The sequence below is a fragment of the Paramisgurnus dabryanus genome, chromosome 8 (assembly GCF_030506205.2).
Source record: "Paramisgurnus dabryanus chromosome 8, PD_genome_1.1, whole genome shotgun sequence".
Taxonomy (NCBI): domain Eukaryota; kingdom Metazoa; phylum Chordata; class Actinopteri; order Cypriniformes; family Cobitidae; genus Paramisgurnus; species Paramisgurnus dabryanus.
Window position 1 is genome coordinate 37,590,874 of NC_133344.1, and position 18,972 is coordinate 37,609,845.

General features: G+C 41.0%; 1 protein-coding gene across 1 annotated transcript in view; it reads right to left on the reverse strand.

Moving 5' to 3' along the window:
* The window catches only part of LOC135771470 (complement factor B), a 61,811-nt gene that overhangs the window by 9,182 nt on the left and 33,657 nt on the right, over positions 1-18,972 (reverse strand). The window contains exons 5-16 of the mRNA XM_065281724.2: positions 18,776-18,949; positions 18,600-18,698; positions 18,380-18,513; positions 17,188-17,326; positions 16,951-17,082; positions 15,558-15,659; positions 7,922-8,059; positions 7,340-7,437; positions 7,123-7,252; positions 6,712-6,859; positions 6,465-6,541; positions 6,291-6,382 (exon numbers count right to left, since the gene is read on the reverse strand). Of these exons, the coding sequence (XP_065137796.1) occupies positions 6,291-6,382; positions 6,465-6,541; positions 6,712-6,859; positions 7,123-7,252; positions 7,340-7,437; positions 7,922-8,059; positions 15,558-15,659; positions 16,951-17,082; positions 17,188-17,326; positions 18,380-18,513; positions 18,600-18,698; positions 18,776-18,949 (1,463 nt within the window). The remainder of the gene's footprint in view (positions 1-6,290; positions 6,383-6,464; positions 6,542-6,711; positions 6,860-7,122; positions 7,253-7,339; positions 7,438-7,921; positions 8,060-15,557; positions 15,660-16,950; positions 17,083-17,187; positions 17,327-18,379; positions 18,514-18,599; positions 18,699-18,775; positions 18,950-18,972) is intronic.

Genomic DNA, 18,972 nt, shown 5'->3' on the forward strand with positions numbered 1-18,972 from the left:
TATCTCCAGGCGGAGTCTTTTCTCTGAGACTGACTTTGTGGACTTAATTGCATCAGCAAGCGAATAATTGTCAGTGACACATATTATTAGTGGAGCATGTTCAGCAGTACCAGTAGTTAGTTCTGAGAACAGTATGGACAGAAAAATAGAATTGTCAATTCCATCAGACATTGCCAATGTTTCACCAGCAAGTATGCTCCGCACAACCCTCTTGACTCTCTTTGATTGCCAAGAAAGAGGTGAGAATTTTCCATTCTCTCCCATTAAAAGAATCAGGTGCCCTCCTTGGGTGCCTCCATCTGAAAGATTTCCAAACGAAGCTTCGCTGAACACAATCATCTTAAGGGCACTGTCTCTGCCCAAGTGTTGGAAGTTTAGAATTACCTTCTTGGACTCAAGTTTGCACACTATTCGAATTGTCTGCACAGTTGCATTTTTTATGTTTGATGTCAAATTGCTAGCATCAAATATGACATCTGGCCTACTCCTAAAGAATTTGACCTATTTTGAACCTGAGCTGATCCTTTTCCTCCTCACAGAGAGGTGAGTCCTGTTCCACAGCTCGTGAAGGATCCATATGAATGTGTTGCATGTGTTGAATGTCGCTTCCCTGATGTATTTGTACTTTTCTGTCAACAGTCACAAAATCTATTCCCACATAACAGAAGTGATCATGTTCCTCACGTCCAACTTGGAAAGCTCTTAGATGTGGTATTATGGTTGTGGAGAAACTTTGTGTACCCCCCATAAGAAGTCATCCACATGACAGGCAAGCACCCCAGTTACAATACAGTCCTGATCTAGCCAACAAAAAACAGCTGGATCGACCTTGGACATTTTTCCTCCTGCTTTCAGCACTATGTCTTTTACTTTATTGTACCAGTACAATAAAGCGTCTGCCAGACCATATACACACTTTTTTAGCTTCCATAATGTTCCCTCACAGATAGCCTCGGGGGAGGCCTAATGTAGATGTCACGTGACAGTTCTATTCCCTGCAGAAATGCTGATTTTATGTCCATAGAATGAAGTGTCCACTGTTTTTGACAAATAACTGCAACCAGCAGTTGAAGAGACTCAGAAGCACATATGGGAGAATCTTTTTGTAGCTCTGACACATTTAACTCCTCAAAACCTCTGGCCACCAATCGTGCTTTCGGTACAAGTCCAGTTAGTATTTCTTTGAGAGTGCACACCCATCCGGTAGAGATGCACTTTTGTCCCTCATCCTGAACTTCCTCAAACACACTGTTATCTCTCCAGCTCTTCATCTTCATCTTCTTGTTTGGCTAGGTCAAAGGATAGATCTTTTGTTACCAATATATCCTCACTGACATTTGTGGCACTAACATCAGTAACAGCGTGCTCAATTTGAAGACATATCTAAACATGATATATCAACTGAATCTTTACTGTCTGCAACATTAGTTGGTTCAATGAGCAGAAGGTTGTACCAGTTTTTGTATTTGCCTGTGGCTTTGCCTGCATGCCCTAGTACTTTTGCTGTGTGCAAAGCACCACTGTCTCTGTCTCTGTATTTTAGAACTTGCCCTGTTTTAAAATGAACATCAGTTCCCTGCTCGGTATCACTTTGTGCCACTATGTCGTCACCAGTGTGTTGTGCTGCTACATTCAGACCTAAAGTTGATGCTCCTGTGTCCTCAGTTTGTACTGAACTCTGCTGTATTTTAGGTATAGTTTCTGTTCCCTCTGTGTTGTTGACAGCAGCTCCTGTCATCTCCTGTCTTTGCATATTGTTTGTGTCAATTTCAGCATCATCCCTAGTGACAAGTTGATCTTCGCTGTCTGTGTTTACTTTTCTTAGTCTGAGGTAGTGTACCCTAATGCAGGTTCCTCCATGTCTGACAAACACCACTGCACCGTCCTTGCCAATGACAACTCCTGGTCCTTTCCACTCTTGACAGTCAACTCTTTTGTAGTACACTTTGTCACCTCTTTCAAATGTCTCATCTGTCTGACGCAGTTGTTTACGTAGTGCTCTCTGTATTCTTTCTGAGCATTCTGCTTCTGTGAATGCCTTTCTCGATGCATGTAATGCAGAGATGTGTTTTGCCACCCACTCACTTTTCGTTGTGCCCTCTAAAGCTGGGGGCTTGTCGGTTAACACAGAGGGCAGGTTGGGATTCTGTCCAAACACCAACTGATGAGGACTGTAATCATGGACATTTTGCATGGTGTTCTCAGGGCTCAAAGTTTTCCGGCACTGTGCCGGATTTCCGGCGTGCGGCGTTGACTGTGAATTATTTTTTTTAATATATATTAATATCAGTTCGAGTTCATGCATTCGCCTACAAATAGTATGAGAGGAACTCTCAACCAAACTAACAAACTAGCCAATCAGAATTGGATGGGGCGGGTCTTTAAGTGTGGTTGAGATCCAGCTGCAGATGCCGAACGGAGAGCGGAGATTTCATGTTTCAAGTAAACGTAGTCCGCAAGATGGAAAGTAAGTTTATAAAGCATAGGAAAGATATGACCTAATTGATAAAGTACTTAAATCATTGGCGCTGGGCAAAGATAGAAGGAATAAGGCAGAGACGTGCAGCATTTCAGCTGGTGTAAATTAAGAGAAGCAGGTGCTGCTTTGACAAAACTGTCCATTTCAAATGCTGTCTCTCCATATCAGTATAAAGTTGTATTTGTGTCAAAATGTTTTGCTTGCATTATAATATTATGTCATCGTATGCGTTAACGCATCTAGTGAACCAGATCCGACTTCATCCTGACGAACACACGCATTCGCTGATGTTTCGTGAATCTGGTTTGCGTGTGCGCGTTAACGCATATGATTACAGAATAATATAATGACAAACAGACAAACATATACACATTCGTAGATCTGGTTTGCCTGCATGTGTGTGTGAAACGTGTGGCTCTTGACTAAAAGAACAATGCAAAAGACAAATGCACTTAACTAAAGTCCTAAGTGTCTGAAAAGGCAAAGTCAAACATCATTTGAATTATGTAACATTAATGTTACAGTATCCACTTTAAATTTAGGGTGCAAATGTTGCTTGGTTTTCAGTAATAAATCTGTATTAAATGCCAAAACTAATTATTTAACATTGAACATGTTATGACCAATGGTAAATCTCATTTGTGTGCCCTATTATTACCATGCATGTAACCAAAGATTTTTAAGAACATAAAATTACTCAAAATCTAAAGTAACTTATTTTTACTATTGCACCATATTGATGTATTTACCTTTAAATGCAAAACGTGACTGAATTTGCTCAGTCTGACTCTGATCATGGTTTACTTTGTGGCATATAGTAAAAGATGACAAAAAAGTTGGTGTTTCAAATAGCCCATCATAACTTGTAGTTTGAGCCGGTCAGGTGCTAATGGCAATGGCAGATACATTACTAGTTAGTTTCAACAATGTTTTCAACGTGTCTGCGCCCCCAAAATTTTCAGGCTCAGGATTTTTTTTTGCTTTAACCCCTGTGTTCTTTGCCATAAGTGCCCAGTCCAATGCAGTGTCCCAGTCACAGCCGTTACTTGACTTCACTTTCATTATGATCTCTGTAAGTGTTTGGTTGTGTCGCTTTACAAGTCCATTGCTCCACGGGCTGTATGCTGCTGTTGTCTTTATTTCTCTATTGAAATTTTCTGCCATGTCTCTAACCTCATCATTATTAAATTCTCCCCCATTGTCGCTAAAAGTTTTTGAGGTGGACCATGGACACTTATCCAGACATGGACAAAGTGTTTCACTATTTCAGAGGACTTCTTAGTGGTCATTATGCTGCCTGCACTAAACCTTGTGAACTGGTCAATAATATGGAGACACCACATACCTGGTTTAAGTTCATGTAGATCTACTGCAACAGTTTTATTGTACTGAGATGCCAGTGGTAGGCCAACAGCAGGCTTTGGTTTGGTCTTACTGTATTTTTGACACGTTTCACATTCACTCACAATTTTCTCCAGAATGACACTACATTCTGCATCTTTATTTCCAGAGTTAGTAAGAAGTCTTTTCCGTCTTTTGACGTAAATTGTCAGTATTTCCTCGTCACACTGACTTTGTGCATCCGCATTCTTTTGTTCCGTAAGAGTGACATCTTCAGCAGCTACCAAGACACAGTCATCATTATGAATGCTTTTCTTTTCATTGTCCATAATGTTAACACAGTAATGACCAGAGCTTGTAAAGTCTATTTTTACAGGTTGACTGAACATCACCGCACTGTCATTTTCCATATCTAGCACTGTCCCTTCTCTTTTCATGGATGCCTTGCTCAAGAGTAGTGGAATGTTCGCTGGCACGACTTCAGTTTCAATATGACACCTAGTTTGTCCAATCTTCGCAGGAATTTTTAACTTTCTGTTGGAATAGACCACTTTTCCATCACCAAACTTAAAGGGTCTGTGAGTTTCTGTTTTCCTCAGGTCTTTTATCTCATTGTGGCTTAGTTCAGCGATGTAGCTATTTATCCATTCCTGTCCACACACAGTCCGTGTGTATGCAGTGTCTATTATTGCTGAACCGAAACACTCTGTCATAAATATTTCTGCTTCAGTGGGTGACTCTTTTGTATACAGAGTAATGTTGCACTCCTCCATATCATTTGTTTCACAATCTTCAGTAAGTTTGACTTGCTCACCTCTGTGTGGACAGTCTTTGGCCCAGTGGAAAGCGATTTGACAAACAGCACATTTTGATCTGTGTCCATACCTGTCCAAGGGTTTAGTGCCAGGCAGTGGTGTCTTTTGCTGAACATTTTGCGACCATGGCTTGCTCCTTTGTCGCCTTTGTTCTGTTACATATGCTGTTTCCTGATTAATCCCCACTGTAGAAGCAGATTTTCTTCCGAAAATCCTCTTCAGTGCAAATCCGCTTTTCCATTGCATAGTACCCCACGGTTTAGTTTAGTTTGGGTCAGGTCAGCTTACTTTTTTTACCACCTCGGTTGGGGTTCCAAGCGACCCGAGCTTATACCAAACGTGACGCGAAAACGCTGTAGGTCACTGATTGGTCTGAGAGAAGCGTCATCGCTATAATGTAAATATTAGCTTTAGCTTGCGCTGTCTCAAGCAAACATGTTGTTATCTGTGTTCTGCTATAAATTTCCAAACACCCTTTTGGCGATGAAAAACATCCACAGGTTGAGAATCCGGGAGACCATAACAGTTTTTTTCCAGACTTGCAGTTTGTGGCGGCACATTCGCGACGTGCACGTCCGCATTATATATGCTTAAATGCAACTTGAATGAGGCTCAGCGGAGCGCCGTCGACTGACGCCACGGGTCGGGTGTTTGAACAGAAACTGTGATTTGAGACAGAGGTAGTTATAAACGCGATGTGCAAACATCTATTTGTTGTGGCCAATTTTAATTTTGTGGCAGACTGAGAAATAAATGAATGTATGGGAATGTACAACAACGCTTTCACTTGTATGATGTCACAGCAGTCTATAGTAGGCAGCGTAAATATAACGACACGCCTATAAACCCTCCCACTCCAAAGTGATACTAAACTCGATGGAAAAGCTAACCACGCCAAAGTGAGGTGAGCTGACCCGACCCAAACTAAACTAAACCGTGGGGTACTATGCAATGGAAAAGCACCATAATACTGCATCGGGAAGCTCCATCTTATATTTACGCATCCGCGAGTACCGCTGTTCAAAATCAATTATATAGTCTGTCATGGAAACACTGCTATCTTTCATAATCCGGTCAAAGCTCAAGTACGCCTCGTAAACTTGGTCCTTTTCTTCTTTGAGAAACAAGTCATCGAGTTTCGTAAGTAAAGTGTTCATGCCAGTGTCCTTATTCAGATTGTCTACCGGTATTTCCATCGCCGTTTCTCTCTCTCTTCCCGACAGCGCCAAAGCCACAGCAAGCACCTGTTTTTTCTTTTCGAGTTCTGTAACTCTGGTCCAAATCACGACTTCATTCTTCCAACTTTCATATGATTTTCCTTCATCAAAGGTTGGCAGGACTCTATAGTTGCTAACCATCCTCTGCTACCAATGTTAAACACAAAATAAACTTCAGTATTTTTAACGTTTTCTCTTTATTTATCCACCGACACCATCCGCTCCAACTCGAGCTCAAAAACAACAACCGGCTTTTTCCGCCCTGGCTTCATAATAAGAGTCCCCTTTTAGCTTCGCTAAACAGTCATGTGAAATATTAAACAATATTTAGTAAAGAGCTATAATGTACATAAACACATTTTTAATATCTTAAACTTAACATATACAGCAGGTCAAATAAGTCACCATTTTCTCAGTATATATATTATCTCTACTCACTTTCGCACCGCTATGTATTTGTGTGTTTGTTCTGTTAGTTCCTTGTCTGATGAAGTAAGCGGGAGTCTCATCCAGATTTAACAGGAGTCTCTCTGACCATACAAACACAAATATTATCTTTATATATTGTCAATATGCTTCAATCTTATTTATCACAACAAATTTAATACTTACTGTGCTGGTCACATGTGGCCTTAGGATCCATTTTGAGAGCTCGATTTGAAGATTTGGTACAAGGCAAACAAATAGGCCTGCATACAACATTGTCAGTGTAATGTGCTTGAATTAGCATTGCAGAACACACTTATATTTATTATAAAACAGCACTGAATACTGATGGGTCAAAAGCTGGAGTTAATAAAACAAATATCTCATCACAGAGCTCCTGTTATAGTATAGTTGTGATGTGGTTAAATCTTACCTTGATTTTAAAGATATTGTAATGTTTTTTCTAAGCTTAACCAGAGCAATGTCATAGTCATAAAACTCCTTCACATTCTTGTCTTTAAGGCGTTTCAAATCAAACTCTGGATGCAGAATTAGCTCCAATGCTTCACCTTTGCCATTACCTTTGAAAAAGACGAGATTCATTGTTAAAGGTCATAATGAAGTTTAATATGAAACCAAAATTGACTCTTTTTCAATGCATTAAAAAATAAAATTCTTGACTGCCATATGTTTACTTTTAATCAACAAGTCATTTCAACATAATGTTTTGTTTATCTTGCCTATAGAAGACATGCTAAAACGTATCAAATATAGTTGAAATAAATCAATGTCAAATAGTCAATGTATAATATAGCGAGTTGTAAATTCAACTGTTAATTCTTACCATGCGTAACCGCTATGTCAGAAGCATCGGCAAATGATAAAGATTTATCATTATTCACTCTCACAAAACAGTGGGCAGCTGTCAACACCCAGCTCTCAGTCAGTATGGAGCCTCTGCATATTTTAGTAGTCTGGATGACAAAAAAACAATAAAAATATACAGTTTGACTGGAAATACGCAGCTCTATTTTTGTTAAGTCTTGATTTAAACAACCAACCCAGGCGATGTCAACATGCCAAGGTTTGGTATTATAAGTGTTTTTAGATGAAGCAGTCTGCTCTTGAGCCACTCCACACTGAGTCACAGCAGAATCATCTGGGAAACAGAAAGGATGTTAACACTGTGGAATTACAACATTAAAAGAGTTGTGTCGTAACTTCAGGAAAACATCAGCTTTGAACATCTGGACAACAAGAGCTTCACATTGACTGTAGGAAGCACTGAATCGACAACAAAGCACAGACCTGCAAGTTTTACACCAGATAACCTAAGATAACCTTACAGATACTTGTACAGTTCAGTAAATAACTATAAATATATCTTATGAACTAATATATGACTGTAATAAATTTTGGTAATGAGCACTGACAGTCCCCTGGTGGCAAAGTAGTGGGTCAAACCTGTTTTTCTCTATGACTACACTTTTTGCAGTTTTCGCTTTAAAACACACGCACGCACGCACACGCACACACACACACACACACACACACACACACACACACACACGTGTGTTTATGACTGCAGTGTATGTGTTTATTTGTTTTCTAGTACTGTTTTTTTTTTAGTTGAGTTTACTTACTGATCATGTTGTTGAACACAGATCCTAAGTGAACATAGTTTTTCAGAACAAACATATGCTTCTCTTGTTTTTTGCAAGAGGCAATGGTTCTTAGCTCCTTCTTATTTATTTGATCTCCCACAGCAAACACATAAACATCTGTGGAACAAATAAACAAACAAAACTGTCAAGACAAAAATGAGCTTTGTTCACATTGCAGGTAAAATCATTTGCTCAAACATGATATGTGGTCAGATCTTCATGCATGTACTCAAAGAATGTATAGTATATCTAGAATGCACTGTAGGTTGCTTTACCCTTACTAAAATATACCATGTTTCATTGTGGTAAAAGTGTAGTACCATGGTTCTATTTCATACCTCCAGACCACCAGAGGCGTAAACAGAGTAGAAATATCATGCGCTCGCGCATTGGTTATGAGAACTTATTGATTTGTTGTCATCTCATGACCTCTTGATGTCGAATATAACGTCATGATCTTTCTCTTTTTCATTCTCGCTTTGTGAGAAGTTCGTTCTGCTGTGCAGTTTACTTGGGCATGGCAATTTCTCCCCACTTAGCTGTTGCAAGATTGGTTGGATTACTATTGGATTTTGCTATCTGGATTACTACAATGAGTTATGTCGACCAGCTGGTTTCCAGGGTTCCCTCGCATAGTAACATTACTGTCTGATTTTACTGTCACCTCGGCTAAGTTGTCGAACAGGTAAGCCAGATTTTTTATGGCGTTTTCTCAGCGGCGAGTACCTATTGGTTGCCCAGGGTTCCCTCACCTTACTTTTGCCTCTCGAATCGAGACCCAAGGGTTTGTCTGGGTTCCCGCATGCGGCACTGTTACGCTCACTTCAGTAGCGTCGTTCTACCGTGTAAGCGGCTTCATCTATGCACCTGTGCTCGTGGGACGTGTACCGGAGCGGACTTTATGGAGTCAGCATTATGCTCCCAGTGCTTGGCAGATATGGACATGTTGGACGGGCATGACTGCTGCCCATAGTGTCTGGGTAAGGAACACCTGAAGGAAGCTTGCATGGGTGCAGTATTATGCCGGTTGTGCTGCGCCAACAGCATTTGTCTAGTGTTTGTTCGCTGACACCGAAAGACCGATCCGCTAGCGTTTCTGCAGGCGAGGTTAGATACAAACGCAAAAGCATGCCGATGACGACGGTCAACCAAAACTGAAACGGAAATCCTCATCCACGCTGGCGAATCGAATGGACGATTTGACTGCTACAGTACAATAGCTGCAGTCCCTGTTGGCTGGATCAGCCGCATTAGGGGGTAACAAATACCATACAGAGGTGATGGAATGTACCGCTAACGCTTCTGAGCGCTCACACACAGTGACAGCAGATGCAGAGGGGTGCGCTGCGGTATTGGTGGCAGCCACAGACTCGCTTTTCAGTGAATCTTTTAGTCAGCCACTGACTGACGTGATGTTACCACCAAATCAATCGAGACAATTGAGACATCTTCAGTTGCACTATCGTTGCATGACACTTTGAAGAGTGTGCTTGCAAAACTGGAGCTAGATATACCAGCAGCATCACTGGGACCAACCAATCTGTTGTTCCGCTCGGTACCCGGGATGAAGGATGTACGCCTTCTGCACTGCAAAGATTTTACTGAGGTGGTATCAGCGAACTTTTCAATTGCCGCTGTCGTTTTGACCGGACCGAGTTACCCGCATGTTGGTGGATATGTTCACACCAGACACAGTGGGACTTGGCACAATGCCGGCTTTAGAACCCTGCGTGGCTTCCCTGTATCTCTGGACTAAGCACTACATCAGGATGTTGCCCTAACAAGGAATGCAGATGCACGGATGATGCACTGGTCAAAATACACAGTACTGTAGCCAGACTGGGTCATGTAGGCAATTCTATGGGCCATTTGCTTTTAGCCCTGCATTTGTCTTTGGATCCTACTAATCACGACGACACCGCGACTTTATTAGATGCCTCACTTCAGGCTCTCGGCGCAGTAGCCAGCGACTGTGGGAGAGCTCTGGGACTCCTTACTTACGCAAGACGTCAAGTTTGGCTAGCCCAATCCCCTCTACCTGAAGTTTGCCGTAATAATTTGTGCCAGTTACCTCTAACACCTGGCCATCTGTTTGGACCAGCAGTGCAGGAAGCATTTGAAAGACGGGTGCGTGTGGCCGAGTCTCGTTCGCATCATGTGGAACGACGCATGTCTTTTAAGGAGTCTCAGCCGCCCATGCGCCCGCCTCGTCAAAACCTACACTGCAACGCATGCCATCCGGGTCATCAAATCGCTTTTCCAGTGGTTGACAAAACAGACCTGCCCCTCCGCTTTACCGTAATGATGCAGTTTCGCCGTCGACCTCCTCCTAGCACCCAGGTTTGCCGCACAACAATGCGGACGAGCTGCAAAATTTGGTCCTCATTGCAAAGGTGCAACAGTTATTGCAGAGAAATGCCATAGAGGACGTAGATCCTTTGTTTTGTTCAGGAGGTTTCTACTCCTGCTACTTTCTGGTTCCCAAAAAGGATGGAGGGTTCAGACCCATTCTGGATATTAGGCAATTAAACAAGTTCCTAAAGCATCTACCGTTCCATATGTTATGCACGGCCGATGTGGTCTGAGCCTTTGTTCCAGGTGTATGGTTTGTTACCATAAGCCTAAAGGACGCTTATTTTATGTGCCCATTGCAGAGGAGCACAGACAGTTCCTGAGGTTCTATTTTCAGCACAAGACCTATCAGTTCAGGGTCCTCCTCCTGTCAGCGATTCGCAATCGACAAACCTTTGTATGGGTCGTGGAACTGTCTTCTTTCCCTCACCTGTTGGCAGCAAGACCATTTTCTATGGTTGGGTGTGCAAATGGTGCCTCCCCCGTCACGCAGAGAAGTGATCACTACGGATGCTTCCCTCTTGGGGTGGGGGGGATGTATGGCAACATCAGGGGGTGAACAGTCTATGGGAACCACACTTACGGAAGTGCCATACCAACATGCCGAAGCTACAGGCAGTTTTTCTGATGCTCAAGCACTTCGAGATGGTACTGATGGGGAAACACATCCTGGTCAGGACGGACAACACCTCAGTGGTGTTCCACATCAATCATCAGGGCGGCACGAGGTCCATGTCCTCTCTGCACCTGACACAGAAGCTTCTGACTTTGGTGGAGCCGCAGTTACTCTCCCTGCGGGCGAAACACGTCCCCGGCTGCCATTAATACTGCAGCGAAATCTCTGTTCCGGGGGGGGACCGAAGCCGACAAACTGGCAGTTGCAGTCCGTCAAGAAAACTGTGCAGAAATGTTGGCGCACGTACGGCAAGGCGTCAGTGGATCTATTTGCCTCCCTGGAGACAAAGCATTGCCCTCTCTGCTTGATATGGGCGGTGCTCAACCAGGTCCGGGAGAGAGGTCACAAAGTGCTCCTGATTGCGCCCAGGTGGCCGAGCATGCCATAGTTCGACTTGCTGCTGGCTCTGACGACGGGCCAGCCAGCCCACTTCCTACAGAAACTGCTTGATGAAGGTTGCTCCCCAGCTACATTGAAGGTCTATATTGCTGCACTTGCAGCTTAAAGAACGCCTGTGGATGGCGTTTCCGTGGGCACCCACAGATTGGTGGTGTCTTTTCTTAAAGGCGCACAGCATCTGCACCTACATGTTCGAGTGGACTTTGCCCTTGGGACCTGAATGTCGTTCTGGAGGGGCTATGCTCACCACCTTTTGAACCGCTAGAGCAGGCCATTGAGAATGACCATTGAGAAAGATCATGATGTTGTGATAGGCTTTATATTAGACTATTAGACGTCATGAGGTCATGAGATGACAACCAGTCAATGAGTTTTCGTAACCAATGCGCGAGCGCATGATATTTCCACTCTGTTTACATCAGAGCCAATCAGCCCTATACACAGGCTACGCGAGCTGCGTAAGGCCCCGCACCACTAAAGGGGCCCACTTGTTCTTAACTTCAAGCAGGGCTGCACAGACCAGCTGGTGAGTGACATCCTTGTGCCGCGGGAGCCATTCGAAATTATAACAAGCAGTCTGATCTCACAATACCTTAAAGAGTAACTAAACCCTACACCACCTTTATTTAGTTAATGATCTGTAAGAATGGGGGTTTATTAGTGCTGTTCATTGATTTGAGTAACTTTTTTGACATTTGGGTATAAAGTGTTTTAATGCTACAATATAGGATGTAGAAACATCTGAGTGCTGCCCTCCTCAGGTTGAACGGTGGCTATTGCAGTTGAATTTTCCTGTTGGATGTTGCGGTACCACGTGATGTAAGCGGTACGATCCTATGTAAGCAGGTTCAAGATCACCACGCCCTTGTTACAATCTCACCACACACTTGGTACAAGCTCAGTTCGTCCCCTCTATCTCCGTTGGAGTCTGCCCACTTGTCTTGCATTTTTCAAATATTGCCAGTGGGTGGAGTCAGGCTCTGAGCAGGGGTTTAGTTACTCTTTAATTACAGTTGTCAGTCCATCTATGCAGCTCCGCATGTGGTTGACGTGCCTATTAACATGCGTCTTCATTTGGGTATTAAAGCTATCCTCCCGGAGCAGGAAAGACAAGTGCCATGAAGGTGAAGCTAAAAGATTAAGAACACAAAATTCCTATTTCGTCTTGAATAACCATGCAATGGATTTATAACAAACACTGCAGTCCAAATCCCTAGATTCAGTTTTAGTCCAGTGTGTTTTGTTAGAAATGCTTGTACACATTAATAATCAAAATTTTTCATACATGTTAAAAAAAATAAACACATTTATTCATGCAAGATGTTGTGTGACTCCTGTTAGCATTTTAAAACAATAGGTCTAATGTTTGCATATTTGTGACCAGTCACGGAAAGTAGGGACACAAGTCGGATCTGGGCATTTTGAGTTATTCACAGATTCTGAAAGTGCAGTTTCTAAGCTTTCCAACGATGTGTAACACATGGAAATCTGATAAGATTTGGAGAAGTTGTGGCCATTTGAATATAGGAACTCAGAAATACTCAAACCGAGAAAATCGAGACGAAAGGGACTCTTCTTTTCAGCTGGGGGAGACAATAGGGCTCATTTACATCTCATTTAGCTAAGCCATGCCCCCTGTAAAACCCTTTTTGAGATGTTCTAGCATCATATGTAGTATTTTATGACCAAATGACAACCCGCAAAAATAAACATGACTCTTTTACCTTTGTGGGGATCACAAGTCGAATCCAGTCTGTTTCAGATTATCCAATGACCATATTTGTCCACAAATGCGTATAATCCGTGAAATATAGATTGTTTACATCAGATTTCGCATGAATGTCTGGTAATACAATATAATATATAATCTGAAGACTATTTAAATCGTAACATGTAAGGGTATATGAGTTTACACTCCGTTAAACACATGAACCTGCCTTCAAAGTTTGTATTTAAAATAGGGAAGTAGTATAATAGATCATCCAAACAGCGCCGTCGAAAACGTGACATCCTGAGGTTACCAATGGCTCGCTCGTTCCTCCATCAGCCAATGACTTCATGGAAAATATTGATAGACAAAACATGTAGCCAATTATATGAAGAATACAACGAACTCTTTGTAACTTCTGTGTGTTTGGACTCATGCTGCGCTGCAAGAACTGACATACAGATGACGTCAAAGTACCGCGAGAGCGAGTCGAAATTAAACTACTCCGTAAGATTTCTTGAAGAGCTCTCGCGGTACTTTGACGTCATCCGACTGCGGCGCCGCATAAAGTCAGTGACGCGGCTGACGTACGATGCGGCTGACTGTTATTTGTTCCGCCCCAGCTTCTTTTATTTTTCTTTTGTTTTGTGCGCCCGAGCTTTACAGTCTGGGGAGACGCAGGCTATAAGTTTGAAAAAAAATAAACTTAGCAAACATGTCTGAGGAACAGGGCAGCGCGTCACTACAGTCACGTGACTTCACGCTCGAGCCGGAAGAGAAGACAATGCTGAATAAAGTCGTAATTCTGCTATTTTTGGACCAAACTGTATTTTCGATGCATCAACACAATCTTACTGACCCACTGATGTCACATGGACTACTTTGATGATGTTTTTATTAACTTTCTGGACATGGAAACCATACATAGATTTTCAATGAAGGGGAAAGCTCTCGGACTAAATCTAACGATAAAACATCTTAAACTGTGTTCCGAAGATGAACGGAGGTCTTCCGAGTTTAGAACGACATAAGGGTGAGTCATTACTTACATTATTTTCATTTTTGGGCGAACTATCCTTATTTAGTAGTCACGCTGTTCCCTTTGGGGGCGGAGGCGAAAACACAAGCTTATCCAGTATGTAAATATACACACAGACAATGACGCCCCCCGCTGCACGCTAGAATCTCCGGAAAAACAAGCCTATTTTAACCGCAAAATGTACACTTTTAAATGTACAAAAACTGCTATCTCAAACATGGAGAGGCTTCTTCGTGATCTCAACTAACAGATTCTGCAATAAAACGAAAATCACAAATTTCGAAAAAAAAACTTTGTTTCTCATTTTCTCGAAACTTGTGCTGCCGACTTGAGTCCCTGGTTTCCGTGACGGGTCACATTTAGAGAATTATTTATGTATTTTGGTATGTTTATCTGTGGAGTCTGACAGTTTTTAAACAAATTGAAAAATCTGTTGAGTTATTTGTTATAGTTTACCTGACAGCTATTTGTTTTATTTTATTCATAATTTTAAATTTCCCTGATAATCTACATCTCTTAAAAATAATATATTTGGCAGTAGACCTTGTTTACTAATGTAACAGATTAAGGGCCTTTCAGAAAACATGTGTCTATGTTATAATTAGTAAGTATTCTGAGTGTCATTCTATGAGTGTATTCTATGAGTGTCACAGTAAAGTACATGTGGCAAAAATGTTAAGCTATAAGATAATATAAGTTTTAGTTAACATTTTGTTTATAGCTACATTTAAGCAGAGACAGTGAATGTATTTTTATGAACACAATGACAGGGCCCCCTCACAAAGTTGCTTAGGGCCCCCAGAAGGCCAGGATTGGCTCTGGTTTACGCCTCTGGTGGCCTTCCACTATTCATAGAACCACGGTTACATTCGTAACTAGCGTTTTTTGGTGTATGGATTACTATCAGCAAAACTGGTTTTACTACACTAACCAGGGTTTAACTATGGTTTTTGGTTATCAAAACCATGGTTATTTTGTGGTTACAATGGTTTTACTACAGTAACCATGTTTTTTTTTTAACTGTAGTAAAACCATGGTTAATTTTCGTAAGGGTAATTAAAAGCATTGTATGTGAAGTGCTGCAAAATAAGTGCTCTTCCGCCATACTATATAGTTCAAATTTTGTATCCGCTTAAAAAAATTGCCCGTTTTATTTTGTGCCACCATACTTACTAGTGTAACTACTCATGTAACAGTCTTTAAATAGGGAAAACATGAAAGTGTTTGGTGGCTTCTAAATTCAGCCTTGTTTGGATCCTAAGGAATGAATGGGGCTATAGGCTAAATGCTAACACATTCACAATGTGCTGTACAAAGATTAATTGCACACATTAAGAAAAGAATATTGAAAAACGGTTGTGGTTTTTTTAAAGATTAATATCTTTCACACATCATCCAGCAGCAGTCAAGTGTTGCATGTGTAAAGTGTTATGAGACTAACCCAGGAGATCCTCCTTTGTGTGCTCTTGGCTGTATTTGTAGCCCAACAAACTCCGGATCTTGTTTAAAACGATTTGTGGTTTTGGTCCCATATTAGAGTGACCTAGAGACACAGCAGAATAAAATAAATCCATCATTAGATGCTTGATTTGATGTTTTGTGCTAGTTTGCAGTCATATGAGCAGTCATATGAGCAACAGCTTGACAGATCAGCTGTATATCTACACTCATCTAAAGGATTATTAGGAACACCACACAAAAACTGTGTTTGACCCTCTTTCGGCTTCAGAACTGCCTTAATTCTATGTGGCATTGATTCAACAAGGCATTCTTTAGAAACGTTGTCCCATATTGATAGGATAACATCTTGCAGTTGATGGAGATTTGTGGGATGCACATCCAGGGCACAAAGCTCCCCTTCCACCACATCCCAAAGATGCTCTATTGGGTTGAGATCTGGTGACTGTGGGGGCCATTTTAGTACAGTGAATTTTCCTAGATCATTGTCATGTTTAAGAAACCAATTTGAAATGATTCAAGCTTTGTGACATGGTGCATTATCCTGCTGGCAGTAGCCATCAGAGGATGGGTACATGGTGGTCATAAAGGGATGGACATGGTCAGAAACAATGCTCAGGTAGGCTGTGGCATTTAAACGATGCCCAATTGGCACTAAGGGGCCTAAAGTGTGCCAAGAAAACATCTCCCACAGCATTACACCATTGCATTAATGAGAAATTGAACAGGTGTTCCTAATAATCCTTTAGGTGAGTGTAGATGCTCTAGCAAAACCCAATTAAATCGCAAGTAAGTGGGAGCAGTAAACAAATGTTTCATCCACATTTTGGGGCGCTTTATCTTCCTTTTGTGCTGTTTATAGGTTACAATTTTAAAGGAACAGTATGTAGGATTGTGGTCAAAACTGGTACTGCAATAAAAAAACTTGTGGCTAAAACTGGTACTGCAATCTCACAACTGGTGGCCAATACACAACATGACAACATAAACATCAGTTGAGGGCTGTAACTTTTTAAATGACAATATCCTGGCCAGACCACTGTTGTCAGTGATTTAAGTATTTGAAATGAAATTGATTTCTTAATGTCTAGTGACATATCAGGGCCATTTTATGATTAATTTATTTAAATTTCTTACATACTGTTCCTTTAATGCTGCTATGAGTTTGAGTCGAATATTCATGTTTGTTGCTATGAGTTTGTGTGAATGAAAATTCCCTTAAGACTAATGATCTAGTAGTTATACTTATATTATAATATATTATATATACACCATATTAGCATTCAAATATAGACTTATAGAATCCTGTAATTGACCAATTGAAATAAAGTTTTTAAGAGGTGTGTGACCTTAGCATTACATTTCCTTTATCTTACCATCAGTTGCAATGATGATGATGTTCTGAGTCTCGTTGAAGTGACTTCTTTCGGTCTCTCGAAACCAGATAAGATGATTGTAGACCCTATCCAAGGCTTTAGCTAGATTGGTGCCTTTCTTTTCGCCATGGACTGTAAAAAAAGTATAATTTCATATGAAATTGATGTAAAAGACAACACAACACTGTAATTAAAACAACGGCTCAAAAACATTACTAGACTCTACAATGAACCTACCTTTGTGACTAAACTCGTGTAATTTCCTCAAGATATAATCCAAATCGCCACTGTCTATGTCTGTGATGTTTACGATGGCTATTGGCTCACTGGCAAATGAGATGATGTCAAAGTTCATGTTGACTTCATAGCTGTCAAGCTAAAAGATGGACAAGACTTGTTTTAGATGAAATGATTAAATGAGAAATTAAAAGCCAATAATAATAATACTGTTACAGTAACATGCAAACAAAAGTATAATATTTATGAAATTCCAAACATATATTCGCTAACTTGCCAGCCATTGTCCCTGATTAACTCCCTATTTAAGCCCACACTGTTTTCCCCATGGTTGTCCAGTTTCTGTTGTATTTGATATGTGTAACCTCCTGTCCTTAAAGTTTCTTTTCATTAAAGTTTATATGTCTGGATATCCTTTGTCTCCATCTCCTTCACCCTCCACCACATATCCAGACTCCTGAAGTCAGTCCAGCGCCCACTGGCTCTCCTGAACTCAGCCCAATTCAAATCAATTTTATTTATATAGCGCTTTTCACAATTGTTAAATTGTTTCAAAGCAGCTTTACATTAATAGATGCAGGAAAAAAACACAGAAAAACCATAAAACATATTACTAGCGAGAGTATAATAATGTAATATATATAAAAGGGTCCTGAGTTAAGCCAATGTCAGCAGACTCCCCAGGGATTGAAAAAAAAACCCTAGGAGAAAAACCCTGTGGGAAAAGTCCTAGGAGGGGAAAAACCCTTGAGAGAGAGCTAGACATCGCTGATTCTATAGAGGATATATTATAATAGGTACGATTTTTTACAATTTTGTGGATTTAAACATAATATACATTAGTCAACATTTGAAGTGGATCAAAAACGTTCATCAAAGTTGTCCTAAGACAAGAACGGGTATTGGATATCGGTTTTAAGACAACTTTAAGGAAAAGTTTTGATCCACTTCAAATGTTGACTAGTGTATATATGTATGTATACACGGATAAGTAAATTAGACGGGGGCAGCCCAGCGCCCGCTGGCTCTCCTGAACTCAGGATCAAACGATCACATGCACTTTAGTTACAGAAACTTACAATGCTTGAAGTATTAAATGCTGTAAGCACATTATATGAAAACTTTAATTGTTTTAAGATTTTAATGTAAGTTATTATACTTTGTCCTTTGTGTAGGTAAATTATAAACAAACCTTCTCAACAAGTTTAATTGTGGCATTTTTTGCTTGCTGAAAACCTTCCTGTGTGATGCTTCCTGATGTATCCAGTAGAATGAAGATGTTCAGACGACCTTCTGCAACTTTAATACTCCTACCAAAGGATGGTCCTAGTTATTTACAAGAAACAAAATAATAGTAAATAATAGTAAAAAAAATAGATCAATAGTTTTCAAAGACCTAGAATGGAGTTTACCTTTCTTTTTAAACTCTGGTAAAGAAACATCCATAATTGCAGACATAGATCCACCCAGGGCTTGAGCTACTATGTCTGGAGGATCATATGAATACTGGGCTAAAGAAAAAATGTCATACTTTAGGTTATGTTGTGTCATTCCTGGACAAAGCAAGCCTGTTTTTATTGTGACTGACCATAGCAACTTGGCTCTACCCCACTCCATTCCTTCGAGTCCAAACACTCTCTCTCAGTCGAGCCAAGCAAATCCAGGCCTAACTGGCACTGATACCGCACACTGTCTCCAATACGAAAGCGTTTCCCAGAGCGAAAGGTCCCTGGAGGGGAGCCTGGATTTTTGCAATCTCCAGCTAGAACAAGATGTGATAAATAA